Source organism: Ceratotherium simum, chromosome 1 (assembly GCF_057802395.1).
Source record: "Ceratotherium simum simum isolate JZ-2026a chromosome 1, ASM5780239v1, whole genome shotgun sequence".
NCBI lineage: Eukaryota > Metazoa > Chordata > Mammalia > Perissodactyla > Rhinocerotidae > Ceratotherium > Ceratotherium simum.
In genome coordinates, this window is record NC_141900.1 from 99,221,677 (window position 1) to 99,241,442 (window position 19,766).

Here is a 19,766-nt window from a genome sequence, read left to right on the forward strand (position 1 = left end):
ACAGAAATCTTTTTTAATCCAAGTATGGTGTGGTACCAGTGCTTCACTGTTCTAGTTCTAAAAGGAAGAGATACCCGCTTCATATGAACTTTAATGAGAACTACCTACTACTAGGGACACCAGGATGATTGACCACAGACCTCAGGCTGCAGAAGATCACATATTAACAGGGATTAAGAGGAAAATTATGATAAAATTACTTATATCAAGCTCTGCAAGAAAAGTATTAAGGAAGGAATACCCAACAGCTACAGGTGGGGAACTGTGAGTGGGGAAGATTGATGAGTAGGGGGTCCCATGAGCCAGATGAATGAGGGAGGAGAGACTGTCACAGAGGCCCAGGAGAACACAGTCAGATGAGTCAACAGAGGCAGGCAGGCGCCAATGAGTCACATGTGAGGCACTTGGGAGTTTTTAAAAATGTAAAGGGCAAAGGCTCCCCTTTTTAAATGCCTTAAGTATGTTAAGCAAATTCAAACAAAACTGGCTTTGAAAACTACAGACAATTTGAAGTAAAATCAATCTGAAAGGACTGTGATTGAGACAAGCATGAGAATTAAGGTATATTCAAGAGAGAGTTTCACATAACGTCCCCTGCCTGTCTTATCATTCCCTCAGTGAGATGCTAATAAGGGTGAGCCAACCAGTTTTAAGAATATAAAGTGAAGAACCTATCACTCAGTTGTCACTGGAAACTGCTTGTCTGTAATTCCCTTAACAAAGCCTTTATATCTCAGCATATGTTAATTAGTCTTAAGGCTTAAGCCTAAGAATTTACTATACTCAGGGGTTTTTTGTTTTTTGTTTTTACTTTTTAAAGAAATATACCAATAAATAGAGTTGAGCTTTCTATATTTATATAGTTTCCTCTATTTGGCATAATAGTCAAACTTTCTAACATTTTACCATTTCTAACAGTCCAGTTTGCCATCGTCTCTAAATTAATTAATTTTACCATATCTAAAAGGTGTTGGCATGTGGCTGGGCAAAACTGGAAAAGAGACACAGCTAAAAGTAGAAAATAAAGGATTCATGAGATCAGGCAGATCAATGCAGATGTTTTTTAACTGGAGATTAAAAACATCTGTGGAGACTCTGTAAAATTTAAATAGAATTGAACCCAAAGCATTATTAAACTTAAAAGGATATTTTAAGCGATTTTGATTATAAATTAAATCTAGGTTCACGAATTGTACACTTACGGAAATGAACTGATTAGAAATCTTTTTGAAAGCAACCTTACTGAGAACAGTTATTAAAAACCTCAAGTAAATAATTTTAGAAAGTAAAACATAACACTACCACCTTATATTAAAATAGTTCTTTAGCACTTCGAGAGTACTTCCACATGTATAACATCATTTGGTCATTATTACAAGTATATGAGAAAGCCACAGCTACATAACACAATTTAATTTTATATGCCTTGGTAAGACTTTCATACATGTAAACTAACAACTCAAAAAATAATTTACATAGTTCAAGAAAACATAATTACTTTATTATTTATAAAAATCTAACAACTAAAATGCACACTTTTCATAGCCAAGACTAAGTATTAGTTATTTGACATCTCCACCTGAGTCGTGCATCACTTAACAACGGGGACACGTTCTGAGAAATGCATCGTTAGGCACTTTCGCCATTGTGCGCACATCATACAACGTACTTACACAAACCTAGATGGTATAGCCTACTACACACCTAGTCCATATGGCACTAACCTTATGGGGCCACCATGGTATATGTGGTCCGACGTTGACTGAAACAACGTTATGCACTGCATGACTGTATTTACACATACCTCCCACCCCACTATTTGAAAATCAGTGTCCTCATCTTTAAATTGGAATTAAAATATAAGCATTTCCTGCTTAACATCAGTAGTTCATTTATGAAAAATCAGACATTCTATTCAAACATCAACCAGAAGCCAATTTCCCATTATTTTGACTAGGAAAAGTTATATTCAAACTCAAATCCTGTCTCCTAAAATGTAACTGAAATACATTTGTAAAGGTAACAGCCATTATGATGAGATGTAAAATGATGAGTAATTTTCTGCTATTGTATGTAACATTTATAGCATCTTATATTTATCAAAGAAGCACAGGTTTTAAGTTTAGACACACTGCCCTTGCCTATTGAGAGTAGCCTTAAAAAACTTGGGTATAGCCATGCCAGTATTAGGTAACAATGGGAAAATCATCAAGAAACATTGATTTAATAAAAGATATTCTTCAATAATTCATGTCTTTGCCTTAAAAAATCTTATCTTTCCCAAGTCTGAGAAAGATACAATGAAAGACAAGGAGACATAATCTGCCTGGATCTCCATCTCCACTCCTCCAACTTACACTGCTAAAACTACCTAGTGGCCTATTAAAATAATCTTGCAATGTCTGTTTAGCATCAACTCAACCTTTCTGTAAGTCTCATTCATTATTTATACCGAGGCTCACAGTATCTCTTCAAGCAAGCCTTGCCTTTTTAACTGCAGTTCTATCAAGGTCGTTGGGCCACACCATGTTGCAGTATTCTTGACCTTGACCGCTGTTACGATACCATACTATGTTTTTCCAGGACTTGGAAGGATTAACAGACAAGATAAAATTACAAGTTAGACCTAGAGTCCTATTCCTAACTCATGACTAGGGTCATTTTCACCATGCTATCTAGAATATGGCCTAGTGTGGATGGCAACACTTTCTGGAATGCCGAAATACTCACTTACAGCCCCAAGGAAGACATTCTTACACTTATAGGATACCTATGCCCTTGTTAATTTTCTATTACCAAATCACCTTGGTTGGTGAATGTTCAATCATGGCTCAATCCTAGGTCCTACAAATAGCTTTTAGGTAATTTAATAATTTATCAGTTTGTTTGGTCATTCGTGGTCTGGCCTAACTATTTATTGCACCCCTACTCTTGCCACCCCAGAATTGGGGGTGAAAGCGAGCGACATGATGAAAATGTGAAGATGGCGTGTTTGGTTATTGCAATGATATTATCACATTGATGGTGATACTGGCATTCATTCCCAGGGATACTAAAAATCCTGTGCAAGGAACAACTGTCTCGCCTAACAGGCCAAAGGTGTAATCTGTTGACAAGCAGTAGTAGCAACTGAGTCCCAGTTTTAACAAAATTCTTTTTATAGAAAACATGGATATTGATCGAACAGCTGTCTCTGACTAGCTCTACCATTTTCTTCAAGTCATTTAAGCTTTATGAACCTCAGTCTCCTCATCAGGAAACTGGGCTAAATAGTATTGTTTAATTTTTTATTATATTTTAAATTATTTTCCATTTTCATCACTATACTTACAATATATTTTTATATTCTATCTTACATGCCAACATTTATGGAAAAACCTTGGTATCCAGTGACTTTTTAAGGCATTAAACACTGCAACTAGTTCCTTAACCTCCTAAATACGAAGGAAGCATGCTTTAAAACCCCCTTTCCTATAACCAGTGAAGAACCCAAAGACTGTACAACAATCAATGAATATTAGGAGTTACATCAGATATTACAATTTCTTCAAGAGTTCTCAGGAAACCGAAACACACGTGGACATGATCAATAGAATAATTAAGATTGAAATAGGTGATTTTAGCCTTGAATCAAGAAAGCACTGACTGACTCAGAAAGAGAATAAAATAAAATATCAAACGGAAAATCTATAATAGACGTTCCTCATTCTGAGTGAATATTAGTGAACTAGGCAAGGAAGAACTAAGACAAACGGGTGAAAGGGGAAACACAAAGATTTTACAACTATCTGACAAGGAAGCCTTTAAGGAGTAAATTAAGGATGGCATACCATATGCATCAGGGAAGTAGATTACAAGTAGTTGAACTATGAGTATGTATAATCATGTTTATTGTATCTAAATGTTTGATATTGAAATAGGTTAAATGCAGTTACTGGCATGGAAAAATACATTGACAGTTACAAGCCATGTTGTACTTCACTTGAAATTTCAAATTACAACTTTGGTATTGACTCAGTGATAGATCACTGCATCCCTAAAATATGCAGTTTTCAAACTGCTTCATGTTAATTAACAAAAGGTATAAATTGTATATCTTAGTTCTCACTCTTTGGACCATATGGACTTAAGTGGTAGACCAGCACTTGCCCCTTACTTGTCCAAAAACCAAAGGAATAAATAATTCAGGGCTATGGACATAAAGACTGAGTTGATTGGATGGTGGTATGTAACTTACCTTGAAGCAGGTTATGCATATAAAGACCTAATCAAAAAGAAATCTTCTTTCTTCTTACATAGTACTAATTAAAGACCAAGAATGCATTATGACATCATTAAAACATCTTTCTCATGCCTAACACTCAGGCTTTGTCAGTACAAAGTCAGGCAGGTGGTGTGGCAGCTAGCCCCCAAAATGGGTACCAATGATTCCTGCCTCCTGGTGTTGACACCCTTGTGTAGTCTGATGCCACACTGTACGGGGTTGGTCTGCGTGACCAATAGCATCTGGCAGAAGAGATGGTAAGATGGTATATCACTGCTGAACTTAGATTATAAATGACAGCTACTTCTGTCTTAGGCTGGCTCTCATGCACGCATGTTCTCCTTGCACTCCCTGCCTCCCTCTCCGGAAAGCAAGCTGCTATGTTGTGAGCAAACCAATGGCAAGGAACTGATGCCTCTAACCAATAGCCAGTGAGAAATAATAGCCAGTGAGACCAATCAACAACCACATGAATAATCTTGCAAGAGAATTCTGTAGCCCCAGTGGAGCCCTGAGGTGACTGAAAGACCCAGCTACATTATAACCTCATCAGAAACCTTGAGCCAGAACCACCCAGTGAACTGACTCTCTTTTCCTCACCTGGAGAAACTGTGTGAGATGAGAACTGTTTACTGTTTTAAGCTGCTAAATTTTAGGACAATTTGTTACACAACAATAAATAACTAATACAGATGGCAAGAATTGGGGTATAACATATTCTGTTTAAAAGATGACAAATCAAATACTGTACAGTGTTCTCAGAAATTAAGCAGGCAAACCAATTTAAAGTTTTGTATAGTCACATGAACCCGGATTTTTCCTATAAGTCAAAGACATATCTATTGGGGGAAAAAAAAAAGTTGTATGAATAAACATTGACTACAAAATCCACTTTATGATGTTATGATTTTAACAACCGCTTAGCGTTGTAAATTTCTTCCTTATTTTACTTTCTTCACTAGAGCCCCAGTTTCAGCTTCATTGAAAACCCAGACCAGGTGGGAAAAAAAATATATTTCAAAGTGGAGGTGATCTCCTTTCATCTGTAATAGAGTAGCTTAAAAACTGCTAAGTTGGAGATAATGGTCTACATGAATTAACTGTAATGCTGCATTCACTTGTCATTATGATTATTATTAAAACTGCAGCTAAACACCCACCCTGTGCTATACAGGGCGCATTATCGATATAAAAGACATCACCAGTGCCCTCTAGGAACAGATTTGCAAAGTTCAAAAGCAGTGAGTTCTCATCAAAACATGAAAACAGATTGTACTATATCAACTTAGAACTATGCAATGTAGGAATTAGAAGATTCTAATTTACTTACTTTAAAAAACCAAACCTTAACAAATGTAAATTCAGTTTCGATGTTAAAAAAAAAAAAGTGAAGCATGAAATATAAGAGAAATTCATCAAAAGGTATTCACTCAAAATTTTTCTTTATCCCTGAGCCATTCAGAAACAAAAAAGCTAGCTTCCTCTTATTTCCTGTTATTTCCTCATCCTAGACAGAAACTGTCAGACTGATACTTCCATGGAGTTTTGGCAAGCCATCAGCCTTTAAGAGAGGGGGAGAAAAGTCACATCTGGCCAGATCTTCAACTTTTTCTGATTCTGCTTATCCCTGCCTCTCCTGCTGTTTCTTCTGCTCCCCAAAATACGATTAACATCTATGGAATTTGTAAAACTCTGCATTGTAAGCAAGGCTGAGGGCTTTCCATCCCAACAAGGTTGAGGTATGGAGTTAATGAGAAGTGAGGTTGTGGGGAATGAACAGAATCATGCCAATGTTAAAGTAACTGAGCATGAATATCAAACACTGACTTGGGAACAGTCTTCATTTGCTGGTGGAATGTCTGATCAGCTGGTGGGCAGATGGAATGTGCACAGATCTGCATTCACTGCCGGTCCCACAATTTCCAGATCATAGCAGCCTGTACTTTATAACCTTGGTACCTTTGTTTACCCACCTAAAATCATGTTTTCGTTTTTTTCTTTTCTTTCTTTCTTTTCCCTTCCTTCATTCCTTCCCACCTTCCTTCCTTCTTTCCTTCCTTCCTTCCTATGAAAGATTTCCTCTTTCTTCTTTTTGAATTTATCTCATCCATCCCCAAGTCTTATAAAGACTTTAAAGTGTTGTTATTCCAGTAACTGCTGTTTCTTTTAAAAACACATGGAAAGATGTTCAAAATCACTAACTATCAGGGAAATGCAAATCAAAACTACAATGAGATATCACCTCACGCCTGTCAGAATGGCTATAATTAACAAGACAGGAAACAACATGTGTTGGAGAGGATGTGGAGAGAAGGGAACTCTCATACACTGCTGTTGGGAGTGCAAACTGGTGCAGCCACTATGGAAAACTGTATGGAGATTCCTCAAAAAATCAAGGTTAGAACTACCATATGATCCAGCTATTCCACTGTTGGGTATTTATCCAAAGAACTTGAAAACACCAATTTGTAAAGGTATATATACACAATGGAATACTACTCAGCCATAAGAAACGATGAAATCCAGCCATTTGTGACAACATGGATGGACATTGAGGGTATAATGCAAAGTGAAATAAGTCAGAGGGAGAAGGTCAAATACCGTATGATTTCCTTCATTAAGTAGTAGATAATAACAACAATAAACAAACACATAGGGACAGAGATTGGATTGGTGGTTGCCGGGGTGAGGGGGATGGTTCGGTACATGTGTGTGGTGATGGGTTGTAGTTGGTGTTTTGGTGGTGAACGTGATGTAATCTGTGCAGAAGTGGAGGTATAGTGATGTACACCTGAAACTTTTACAATGTTGTAAACCAATGTTACTGCAATAAACAAAAAATTAAAAATAAATAAATAAATAAAAATAAAAAAATAATAATAAAAAAAAAATACGTGTAATTTGCTAATGCCAGGTCAGAATAACACAGATGATGGTGTCGTGGCTAGAAGAATTGCGGAGGCTATAATTTCCTTTTAAAAACTCTGCATTGTCCTCTAAAGCCAGTGAAAGCCTGAATTATTAATTACCACAATACACTCCTACATGTCTTCTATCATTCTCAATTGGACCATTTATATATTATTCTTAAGTGATAAGAATCTCTGGAAGATTTGCACCAGTAGTAACAAAATGAACACTTTAATAAGCTGTATGTTATTATTAATTTCAAATTGTAATAAATAGTTTTATTCAGAACAGAGTAATAGTTTCAAAGAAACTAAATATTAAAGAAAAAAACTGGTTCTACATTCGAGGAACACACAATTATGCATTTTTACAAAAATCATTTACAAAGATGTTTTTAGTACTTTACAATGCAAACAAATGGACACAAATGTAAATCAATTAGGAATTGGTTAAGTAAAATACAACACATTCATTAAATGAAATTAAAAATGATTTGTGAAAAATATATAATGAGGATGTAGGCAGCAATACTACATTATTAAATGAGCTTATATAAATTACAAACTCTTTTAAAATATATATGCTTAAAGGACTAAGCACTGATGCTGCTTTGATGGCGACAGAATTTCTAAGATTGAGTTTCTACTTGTCATTTTTTAAATTTCCATTTGAATGTGTATTACAATTGCTATAAAATTTTTTTTAAGTAACCAAACAATGAGTTTCTCAATCACTACATATACACCAAGGAAATCAGAAAGAACACAGGAAAAGCAAACATATGAGAAAGATCTTAAAAATAAAAGTGTTTATAGTTTACCTTAATGGCGTAGTATTCTCTAACGTCAGGCCTAATGGAATCAAAGTCACCACTGATGAATTCAGGCAAAAAGCTGAAAGAAAAAGTTCCAAGTAAGTCAACTAATTAAGACTACTTACTTGTCAATCTTTAAAACTATGATTATAAGGACCCCAGAGAGAACTAATGTACTCAAAAGGAAAAAAAAATAGAACAGAGCCTTTTTTTAGAGCAAACGGGATGTCATATCTTATGGTTTCAAATCTCTTGGTTTCAATACAGTGTGACTGTATTGCTAATTAATTATCAAGGAAATAAATGTTAAAGCAATAGTAGGATACTGTCTTTTACAAAAGAAATTGTCAAAAATTAAGAAGAGCACAGGCTGAATAAAATGGGTACACTCATAGACTAGTGGGATGGTGAAGGGAATACAGCCTATAAACCAGCAGTTCCACTTTGGGAATCTATCCTACAAAAAACAGTACACAGGATATGTGTACAATAATAACAAGGAAAAAAACTGAATGTTCAATAATACAGGAAGGTTGAACAAAATACAATGTACCCTAATAGGGAAATTAGGCAGCTTTAAGAGGAGCTGATGTCTGTCCTAGAGGAAATGTCCACCACATGTTAAGTAGAAAAAGCAAGCTAAAGAAAAATGTATATACTCTTATCTTGACTGTAGTTTTAAAAAAAGTTTTCTACATACAACAAGCAGCATATAACAGATATATACAACTTGAGGAGTTGAGAGATAAGTATACACCTATGAAACTATCACCACAATCTATGTCATAAACATATCCATCACCTCCAAAAGTTTCCTCCTGGTCTCTTATTTATTATTATTATTTTTTGATAAGAACACAACATAATATCTAACCTCTTATATTGTATACTTAAAAACTTAAGTATACAATATAACATTGTTAACTACAGGCACTATGCTGTAGAGTAGATCTCTAAGACTTATCTTGTGTAACTGAAACTTTGTACCCTTTGACTAATAACACCCCCTTTCCCCCTTCCCTCAGGCCCTGGCAACCACCATTCCACTCTCTACTTCTCTGAGTTTGACTACTTTCGATTCATCATAAAAGTGGTATCGCGTAGTATTTCTCTTTCTGTATTTGGCTTATTTCACTTAGCCTAATGTCCTCCAGGCTCATCCACGTTATCACAAATGGCAAGATTTCCTTTTTTTTAAGGCTGAATAATATTCCAGTGTATGTATATACCACATTTTCATTGTACATTCATCCATCCACAGACATTTATGCGGCTTCCATGCCTTGGCTATTGTGAATAATGATGCAATGAACATGGGAGTGCAGATAATCTCTTTGAGATCCTGATTTGAATTCCTTTGGATATTTACCCAGAAGGAGGATTGCTGGACCATATAGTAGTTCTATTTTCAGTTTTCTGAGGAACCTCCATACTGTTTTCCACAGCACTTGCAACGTTTTGAATTCTTGTCAACAGTGTACAAAGGGTTCCAATTTCTCCACATCCTCACCAATATCTCCTGGTTGTTGTTTTGATAACAGCCATCCTAACAGGTATGAGGCGATATTTCATTTGATTTGCATTTCCCTGATGATTAGTAACGTTGAGCATCTTTTCATATATCTGTTGGCCATTTGTGCATCTTCTTTGGACAAATGTCTATTCGGTTCCTTAGCCCGTTTTTTTTTTTAATCAGGCTATTTGTTTTTTTGCTATTGAGTTGGAGAATTTCCTTATACATTTTGGTTATTAACCCTTTATCAGATATAGGGTATGCAAACACGTTTTCTCATTTTGTTGACTGTTTCCTTTGCTGTGCAGTAGCTTTTTAGTTTGATATAATCCCAGTCGTCTAATTTTGCTTTTGTTGCCCGTAGTTTTGGCATCGAATCCAACAAATCACCACCAATGCCAATGTCCAGAAGGTTTTCCCCTATGTTTTCTTCTAGGAGTTGCATGGTTGCAGGTATTCCATTTAGGCCTTAAATCCACTTTGGGTTGATTTTCATGTACAGTGTGAGATAAGGGTCCAATTTCATTTTTTTGCATGTGGCTGTCCAGCATACCCAGTGCTGTTTATTGAAGAGACTATCCTTTATGCATTGTGTTTTCTTGGCACCCTTATCAAAGCTCAGTTGACCGTATGTGTGTCTGCTTATTTCTGGGCTCTCTATTCTGTTCCATTGGTGAATATGTCTGTTCTTATGCCAATACCATACTGTTTCAGTTACTGTAGCTTTGTAATATATTTAGAAATCAGGAAATGTGATGGCTCCAGCCTTATTATTCTTGCTCAAAATTGCTTTGGCTATTTGCAGTCATTTGCAGTTCCATATAAATTTCAGGATTTTTTTTTCTATTTCTGTGAAAAATGCCATTGGGATCTTGATAAGATTTGCATTGACTCTATAGATCACTTTGGATAGTATGAACATTTTAACAACATTAATTCTTCCAAACTATGAACATAGGATGTCTTCCCATTTACTTTTGTCTTCTTTAATTTTTCATCAGTGTTTTATAGTTTTCAGCATACCAGTCTTTGACCTCTTCGGTATTTTATTATTTTTGACGTTATTGTAAATGAGATTTTCTTAGTCTCCTTTTAAAATAATTCATTGTTAGTCTATAAAAATGCAGCTGATTTTTGTATGTTATTTTGTTGTAACTTTGCTTAATTCATTTATTAATTCTAACTAATAGTCTTTAGGGTTTTCTAGATATAAGTTCATGCCATCTGTGAACAGATATAATTTTACTTCTTCCCTTTCCAATTTGGATGCCTTTTATTTCTTATTCTTGCATAATTGCCCTGGCTAGGACTTCTAGTGCTATTTTGAATAGAAGTGGTGCGAGTAAGAACCCTTGCCTTTTTCCAGATCTTAGAGGAAAAGCTTTCAGTTTTTCACCATTGAGTATGATGTTAGTTGTAGGCTCTTCATATACGGCCTTTACTGTGTTGAGGTAAGTTGCAAGTTTTTATCACAAGAGTGTTGAATTTTGCCAAACTCTTTTACTGCATCTATTGAGATGATAATGTGATTTTTATCCTTCATTCTGTTAACGTGGTGTATCACACTGATTTGCATATGTTGAACCATCCTATATACCAGAGATAAATCCCACCTGGTCATGGTATGTGATCCTTTTAATGTGCTCTTGAACTTGGTTTGCTAATATTTTGTTAAGGATTTTTGCATCCATTTTCATCAGGGATATTGTTCTGTAGTTTTCTTTTGGTGTCTCTGGCTTTGGCATCAGAGTGATGCTGGCTTCACTAAAAAAAAAATGGTAGTGTTCTCTCTTCTTCTACTTTCTAGAAGACTTTAAGAAGGACTGGTATTAATTCTTTAAAAATTTGGTAGAATTTACCTGTGATACCATCTGGTCTGGGCTTTGCTAGTTGGAAGGTTTTTGATTACTGATTCAATCTCCTTATTTGTTATTGGTGTGTTCAGGCTTTCTATTTCTTCTTGATTCAGTCTTGGTATAGGCTGTATGTTTCTAGGAATTTATCCATTTTTTCTAGGTTATCCAGTTTGTTGGCACATAATTGTTCATTATAGTCCCTTACGACATTTTTTATTTCTGTGACATCAGTTGTAAAGTCTCCTCTTCCATTTCTGATTTTATTTATTTCAGTCTTTTTTTACTTAGTCTAAGGAAGGATTTGTCAATTTTGTTTATCTTTTCAAAGAACCAACTCTTAGTTTCACTGATTTTTTTATATTTTTTTAATTCTCTATTTCATTTCTTTCTGCTCTAATCTTTATGATTTCCTTCCTTCTGCTAACTTTGGGCTTGGTTTGTTCTTCTTTTCCTAGTTCTTTGAGGTGTAGTTTAAGGTTGTTTATTTGAGATCTTTCTTCTTTTTTAATGTAGGCAAAAAAAATGGAAGAAAAAAATTAAAAATAAAATGAAAACTCATAGACTGATTATAAGAACAAAAACCAGTGCTTAACAATCACCGAGGTTGTTATAAATAACTCCTAGTCAAGTTATCCAAGACAATGTTTCATCTCTTAAGATTTTTTATCTCATCTTCTCAAACCAAGTAGCCAAGGAATAAATATTACAAGGCAGAAAATAACTTTGATTTCCAAAATAATTTTTTAAGAATTTCTTTATGTGCTAATGAAAATCCAGAGAAAACAAAAATAACAAAAAAACGGTAACAAAGGAAATACAGATAGAATCTCCATATCACACAGTTGAAATAATGATTAGGGACAGAGTGAGAAGGTAAAAATCATAGGGGAAAAAATATACAACTTTGCAAAAGACTTGTTGATTTTGATACAGAGGGAAAGACCAAAAATAGTTGCAAAAAGGAGAAAGACCTGAGGGCTCTTACCCTAGAAAAAGCCTTCTATGAAACATTTTGAATACTTCTTATGTGCCAGTCTCCGTATTTTATTCACGAATTTTACATTTATTAATCTGTATAATTTTAGTTAATTTTCATAATAGTTCCACAAGGTTAAATCATCCTAATTCTATGGTAGAAAGCCACATCTGAGAGATATGAAGCAACCTACATAGGTGTAACACAGATTCAAAACATTCTCTCTCTTCCTCCTCCTCTCCCTCCATTCTGATTTGAAGGATAACCTCGCCTGACATAGCGAAATTTTCTTGCTACACCTCCTTCACAAGATGCAATTTCACTTCCAGCCCTTATTTCAAATCTGCTCTACTTGTATGTCCAACCAGAGTTGCATGGCAATCAGGCAGCAGTGTGAGTGGATTGCAAAGTTACTCCACACCGTAAACTATCAATCCCAGGGGACGTTCTACTTATGCTTCTAGGTTTATGATTAGTTTTAATGAATAGAGAAGTGGTAAAGAGAGGTACAATTACAAAATCATATGAGGCTTTTGAGAGTATATTTCATTTTAGGTAGTAAACAAACAAACAAATGAATATTCAATTATGTAACCAAGCACTCTAACTCAATATAAGCAATGTAAATTTTACAGATCAGTAAGAAATAACATACAGACTGCTATGTCTACATATTCTATGGGAATTAACCTCTCACTGTAACCACTTAGAAAACCAGATAAAATATGTGAAACAATGGTATTCAGACAGTGGAAAATAGGCAGCTCAGGACAGTGATTGCTGAGAAAAGGAGAACAAATAAGATGAGACCAGTATTTGCCTCAGCTTTCTTCCTGAAGGCAGTTTCTAGCCACAGCACAGTGACGGAAAACTCAGAGACCTGTGGTCCTCCTAAATTGAGAAGACCAGGATCAATTTTAAGGGAAGTTGAAGAGCTAGAAAATGTAGGACAGGGTACCTTAGAGAATGGAACTACAGAGAGAAAGGGAGCTCTAGAAAGCCTCAGAAAGATTCCCTTGAGTGGCTGGACACATACTCATCTACACACATATGACAAGGCCAAGGGGAGAAAAGACGCCAGAAAGCAATGGATCCAACAATTCCCAGGGATAAAATACAGCTGAGTACCATCCATGTTGCTGTCCTCAAGAGCAGAGAGACACAGTAATAAACAGGTCAGTAAGTGGAGTCTCACCTTCATAAGTGAGGCTAAATTAGTCCCAGAATAGAAATCATTCTGGACCTACCATATGCAAGTTTTAAAATAAAGCATCCAAAAGTGGTTAGAAGGAGAGAGGAAAGTAATGAGAGAGGTTATTTGAATACAAAGAAAGCTACGGGGTTACTTTTCTAGAAGGAAGTAGTGATGGTGGTGTGAGGTAGTGCCAGAAAATGCCATGTGCACTGAGGAGAACTGTGCTAAGCCTGACACAGTGCAAAGTGGAGGCTTTCGTCTTTTCTTATTTACAAACACATAAGAGCCCCAAAGCATATGTACAGGTTAATGCCAATTCTTCACCTTAACAAATATAAAAGGCTAGCTCACTGATAGTGAATTACTTTGTGTAATTTATTTGCTTTACGCTTCTCTCTGTGATTCAGCAGAGACATAATACACAGAAGGCAATAAATACAGCTAGTGATAAATACCATTAGGGTCACTAATAAGTTATTTGCTCCTCCCAAGTTTTTCCAAAGCCACGCGTAATAAGCTACCTCGCTAATGATTCTGCTAGTATAGTGTTTTTAATCCTTATTCTTCCTTTTTCCCCACAGCTTCCCCATGGCAGGAATTAAAAACTTAAGAAAATAACAAAAAAAAATTTCTTAAGACATATGCTGTCCTGCTGAAGTAAAGATTTTCTATCCTTGCTAGTTTCTGGTTTTATCTTGCTGCTTCTATCCATTATATACGGATGTGTGAACTCTTATCCCACAAGACAGGGACTAGAATCTGGTAGTTCTCCATAGTACTTAATAAAGATTTCTGTATTATAGGAATCCGAAAAAATTTAATCACTTGATGATGGCTTAGGTCCAGATTACCGTGAAATCATAAACTCATTAAATGATGACTGTCATTAATGAAAGCAAAAGGCATACTAGGAAAAACATTTAAAAGAAATACAAACAACAGAGGGTGACTATCTTTGTTCAACTATAGGTGGTACCAATGGTTTATTCAAATAGAAATTAAATAAAATAGAAAAAATAAAAGACGTGATACCAAAGAGAAGGAATTGAAACACCTTAATATATATAATCTATAATCATTATACATTTATATATAGCTTTTACATTTTCAATCTCCAAAGACTCCATATTGCCACATTGCTAAATCTAACGGTCAATTCTCCCATGTTACTTTATCCATCAGAAGCATATAACACAATTGAGCACTCTCTATTCCTTGATTCTTCTTCTTCATTTGATTTAAGGAGTCTGGTTTCCTGGTTTCCCCTCTGGTTACTCTTGTACTGTCTACTTGACAGTTTTTGCGCTTCACTTGGATTATTTTAACACTGGAGTACCCACAGCTCAGTCCCCAGACCTCTCTCCTCTTCTGTCTGCACTTACTAGGTTATCTAACCAAGTCACATGGCCTTAAATGCCTTCAATATATTGACGGCTCGGAAGCTTATATCTTCCCTCAACTCCAGACTCATATAGTCAACAATCCACTCAATGTTAGATGTATATAAACATGTCTCCTTGAATCTCTGCTCTTTTCCCCACCAAAGCTGCTCCTCTTAGAGTCTTTCCAATCTCATCAAATGAAAAATCCATTTTTTCCAGTTGTTCAGGCCAGAATCCTTGGAGTCATCTTTGTCTCTTCTTTCTTCTACCTCATAACCTATTTCTAAGCAAGTTCTCTAGATTCTTCTTTCAGAATGTATTCTGAATCTGGCTCTTTCTTACCATCTTCCGTGCTACAAACCTGATAAGACCGCTGATATCAATCCTCTGCTCAAAATCCTTCAATGGCTTCCCATCTCACTGAGAGTATTTAGTATTACCTACAAAGGCCCTACAAGATCCACCCTCAGTTACATTTCTAACCTCTCTCCTTCCTAGTAAGTTTCCCCTTATTCTCTCCACTTATAGTAGATTGTTTGCAAAATTATCCATAATTATTTTCCTCTCTTTATCAATACTCATTTATAATGTGACTTTCCAGATCCTTCCATCAAGCGGTGCTAATACAGGTCTATTTCCCCACTACTTGAATTTGTATTAGCCTTGTCACTTGCTTTGACCAAGAAAATGCAGTGGAAATGATGATGGCAGCTACGAACCAAGGCCTCATATGGAGTTGAAGCTTTCTCTTTGCTCTCCTTCAACCCTCCTCTGTTGCCCTGAAAACAATCCTGGACAAGCCTGAGGCTAAAAGATGAGAGAGAAGAGTCAGGTGCCCCAGCTTATAGGCAGCCAACCTTCACACACGTGAGAGAGTCCTCTCTACACGCTGATGTTATCAGAGGTGCCTCCCCAACCCACATGACTGACACAAGTGAGCCCAAAAGATCTGCCTAGCTGACCCTTAAACTTATGAACAGCAATAAATCATTGTCTTTTAAAGACACTAAGTTGTGGGCTGATTTGTTATACAGCAGAAGCTAACTGATACCATTCTCAGGTCTCAGAGTCTTTGCACAGGCATTCCCTCTGCCTGGAATGCTCTTTCTTTGGATAGCCAAGTGACCGACTTCTTCACCTCCTACAGATCTTAACTCAGAAGGCACTTTCTCAGTGAGGCTTCCCCTCACTTTCATTACCATCCTACCACAAAATATGCTACCCCTTCTCCTGCTTTATTTATCTCTTTGTCACTAGTAATATACTCTATATTTTAATTATTTATCTGACTTACTACCTATCTCCACGAAAGTTCACTGAAGTCAGGCATTTTGTTCCCTGCTGCATTCCAAGTTCCTACAATAATGCATGTCATAGGGAATGACTGAATAATCTACAATGTGCAAAAATAACAATGGAATATAATTTCCTGCATAACATACCAATAAAAAATTAAATTTTAATAAAGCTGGCAAGGGTGGAGAGAAATGTATATGATCTTATATTGTTGATAAAAGTAAAGATGAGCTCAAATACTCTGGAAAGCAAATTGTCAACTTGGATTTAAAGTTTTTTTAAAAAAATTCACAACTTTTGACCCCATATCTTAATTCCTATGAATCTACTTTAAGTGCCAGGAACTCATACAAGGCTTTACTTATAAAACTTAACCTAAGTTTTACATATCAAAGTTATGCTTATAAAAAATTATGAATATACATTTCTGATATATGGAGAATGGTTGATAAGTAAGAATGAAACAAATAAAATTTTTATTTGATGGCATAATAACGTGTTCATAATATAATGTTAAGAAAATAGGCATGATGTAAAACAGTATATGCATAAAAATCCCTATTTTGTTATATGTGCACACACACACACTCAGTAACAGAAAAACATACTTACAAAAGTATGAAATTGAAAAAGGTGTGTAAAAATATTAGCAGTGGGAATCTAGGTGATTTCAGGTTTTTATTTTTTTCTTTGTATCTTCCTATATTCTCCAAGTTCATAATAATGAACTTGTATTACTTAAGTAGGAGGGCAGGTGGGAGTAGGGAAAGATGCGCCTTTAGAAAAGAATATATAAAGTTAAAACAAAAACAAAAAGGCAAACACTAAATAATAGATTTAGTTTGTTAAAACTCATTTATTTTTGTATTGTTTTTATTTGCAATTATGATTGCATTAAAAATACTTGAATACAGTTTTGTTTAAAACTGAACAAATAAGGACAGTTTAGTTCAGACTTTTGCCATACAATTTGGCTAAAATCTCTGGTTTTGGTAACCTTTGCACCTGTATCCTAACTTGATTCCATCCTATTAAAAGCATTAGAATGCGTCAGCACAATGCATGGCCATTAACTTTTTCTCCTACCATATCAGAAGCATACTTTGGAGAAGAACTGCCACATGGAGGAAATTCACTCTGAAAGCCCTATTACTGGTAATAGGAATCATAAGACTACACTATTATGCAAAAATGTTCTTTTCACTGACTGATAAAATGCTAAGATGACAGAAACTATAGTTGTTTTTCTTTTTCCTAACACACAGAACTGCTCTCTAGTTACTAATAAGCTACTAATGTATAGCCTAGCAGGAAAAAATTGAATACACACTAGAGGCCGCTAGTGATAAATAAGTGAATTTCACATAAAGTGAAAAACATGATAGCTGTACAAAGAAAACTGCTTCTAAGCTTCGTTGCCTTTTTAAGCACTATGCTTCAAGTCAGAAAACATTTTTTCTGTCTTGTCTTAACTTTTTTTTTAATACAGGAACTAAATCTGGGAAAATTTGATCTTAAAAAGACAAATCAAGGAAATTTTGTAAAAATGTATATTGTTATATTCTTAAAGCAAAGCTGTGCCTTTAAGTAATGAAACTTTTTCACATACTACAAATTACAAAAAATTTTCATTCTTTTACTCAATTGTCACAAAGATCCAGATCAATTAAACAAAGCCCTATGCTGTGTAATATAAACTTGTCTTGGTAATAGTTCATTGAGAGGAATATTATTTTAAAAAGCAAAAGATATCTACAAAAAAATTACAGCCTCCCTCCCAGAAAAATTACGAATCATAAGAGTGGGACTTAAAGGAGCTGACTTAGAAAAAAATATATGATAACGTGAAGTCAGTGAAAACATACAGAATCTTCTGATTAACAACAAGCTTTTAAAAAACTAATGAAGTGTACGCTATACATTTCATTAAAAATTTGGGAGGAATGTTATTAAATTTCTCAGAATGTATGAGAGGTATTTTTATCACTTACATGCATGACAGGTAATCATTAATTCCCTTTCATTGTCATTAAGAGAGTGAGGAATAAAAACATCTCATACCTAGGGGCATTTTATATCACAATAAGTATTATGTGAGGGAGGTACACATGGAGGGGAAGTATGAAGGAAATTAATCAAGACCATAAGACTGTACTAGGGCACGATGATAGCACTGGCAGCCAGAGAGCAGACGTTGTAGAGGGATATTTGAGGGGACTTTTTGGTTTTGTTTGTATCTGTATTTGTATTGGGCTGTCCCTACCCATGTTTGTAGAAACTAACATTGTGTGAGTCTTGATGCTAGGCACAGCCCACTCCAGAAACAAACAAGAGTCAGATATTTACTGGAGCCACCCCTAGAAACAAAGACATGGGGTGATACTCCCCCAGTTAACAACTGCAGCTCAGTCATTCAGTCATCTGCAAGCATCTGCTCTTACGAAAGAAAGGAGAGGGCGCTGGGAACTCCTCAGCAGCACCCAGTGCCTGGCTCACAGAGGGCTGAGTACAGGCCCTAACTTGTTCTTCAACACAAACGCAGCTGTGGATCTGGTTTCCAGCTTCCTCCGTAATGCCCAAACTCAACTGTCCAGCCTTCCCACTTATTCTGTTAACTATAATATTTTTAGCAGATTTTTTTTTTGGTCATTGTTTAAATTGGTCAGAGTTTTTTCTGTTCTTTACAATCAAGAACCCCCAGTGATACAAAAAAAATTAAATAAGAAGTTCCTAACAATGTTAACATAAGAGCTGTTAGTATCAGTCTCTGATTCTCCTCTGAAATAATCTGAAGAATTACTTTACTGGGTCAGAAACATGCTTTCCTACTTAATCTATGATAGTAGAATACACCACATTTTTATGGAAGACCATGTCTAGTCATTGTTAAATAACTATTTACCATATACTGAACTAGTTACTGGGGACGAGACAGTGAAAAAGCCAGAGACAGGACCTGCCTTCATGGGGATGACAGGCTCGGGGGCTGTGCAAACAGGTGATTCCAAGGTGTTGTGATAAATGCTGACAGGGAAGCACTGGATAAGAAAATGTCCAGGGGGCCGGCCAGGTGGCAAGGTGGTTAAGTGCGCGCGCTCCACTGTGGTGGCCCGGGGTTTGCTGGTTTGGATCCCAGGCACGCACCAACGCACCGCTTGTCAAGCCATGCTGTGGCGGCGTCCCATATAAAGTGGAGGAAGATGGGCACGGATGTTAGCCCGGGGCCGATCTTCCTCAGAAAAAAAGAGGAGGATTGGCATCAGATGTTAGCTCAGAGCTGGTCTTCCTCACCAAAAAAAAAAAAAAGAAAGAAAATGTCCAGCAAGGACACTCAATGGACAAATGAAGTAAAAGAGACTCAGAATAACTGAACACAACCTGGTAAAATAAGAACTAGCTGCCAAATACCCTTAGTTCATTTAGGATTTGTCACCTACTGGTTTACCTGTGGGGAAATTATTATTATTTTCAAGGAGAGCTATCTAAAAGCTATCTAAATATTCCTCAGTCAAAAATATTTATTTATCATCTACTGTTCATCAAACCTCCTCCTGGGTGCT

The 19,766-nt window shown here is 35.9% G+C and overlaps 1 protein-coding gene across 7 annotated transcripts in view; it reads right to left on the minus strand.

Moving 5' to 3' along the window:
* TPK1 (thiamin pyrophosphokinase 1) overlaps positions 1–19,766 on the minus strand; it is a 353,331-nt gene that overhangs the window by 196,469 nt on the left and 137,096 nt on the right. For all 7 annotated transcript variants that reach the window (XM_087432188.1, XM_087432170.1, XM_087432161.1 and 4 more), the window contains exon 5: positions 7,995–8,067. In XM_087432188.1, coding sequence (XP_087288314.1) covers positions 7,995–8,067 — 73 coding nt within the window. The remainder of the gene's footprint in view (positions 1–7,994; positions 8,068–19,766) is intronic.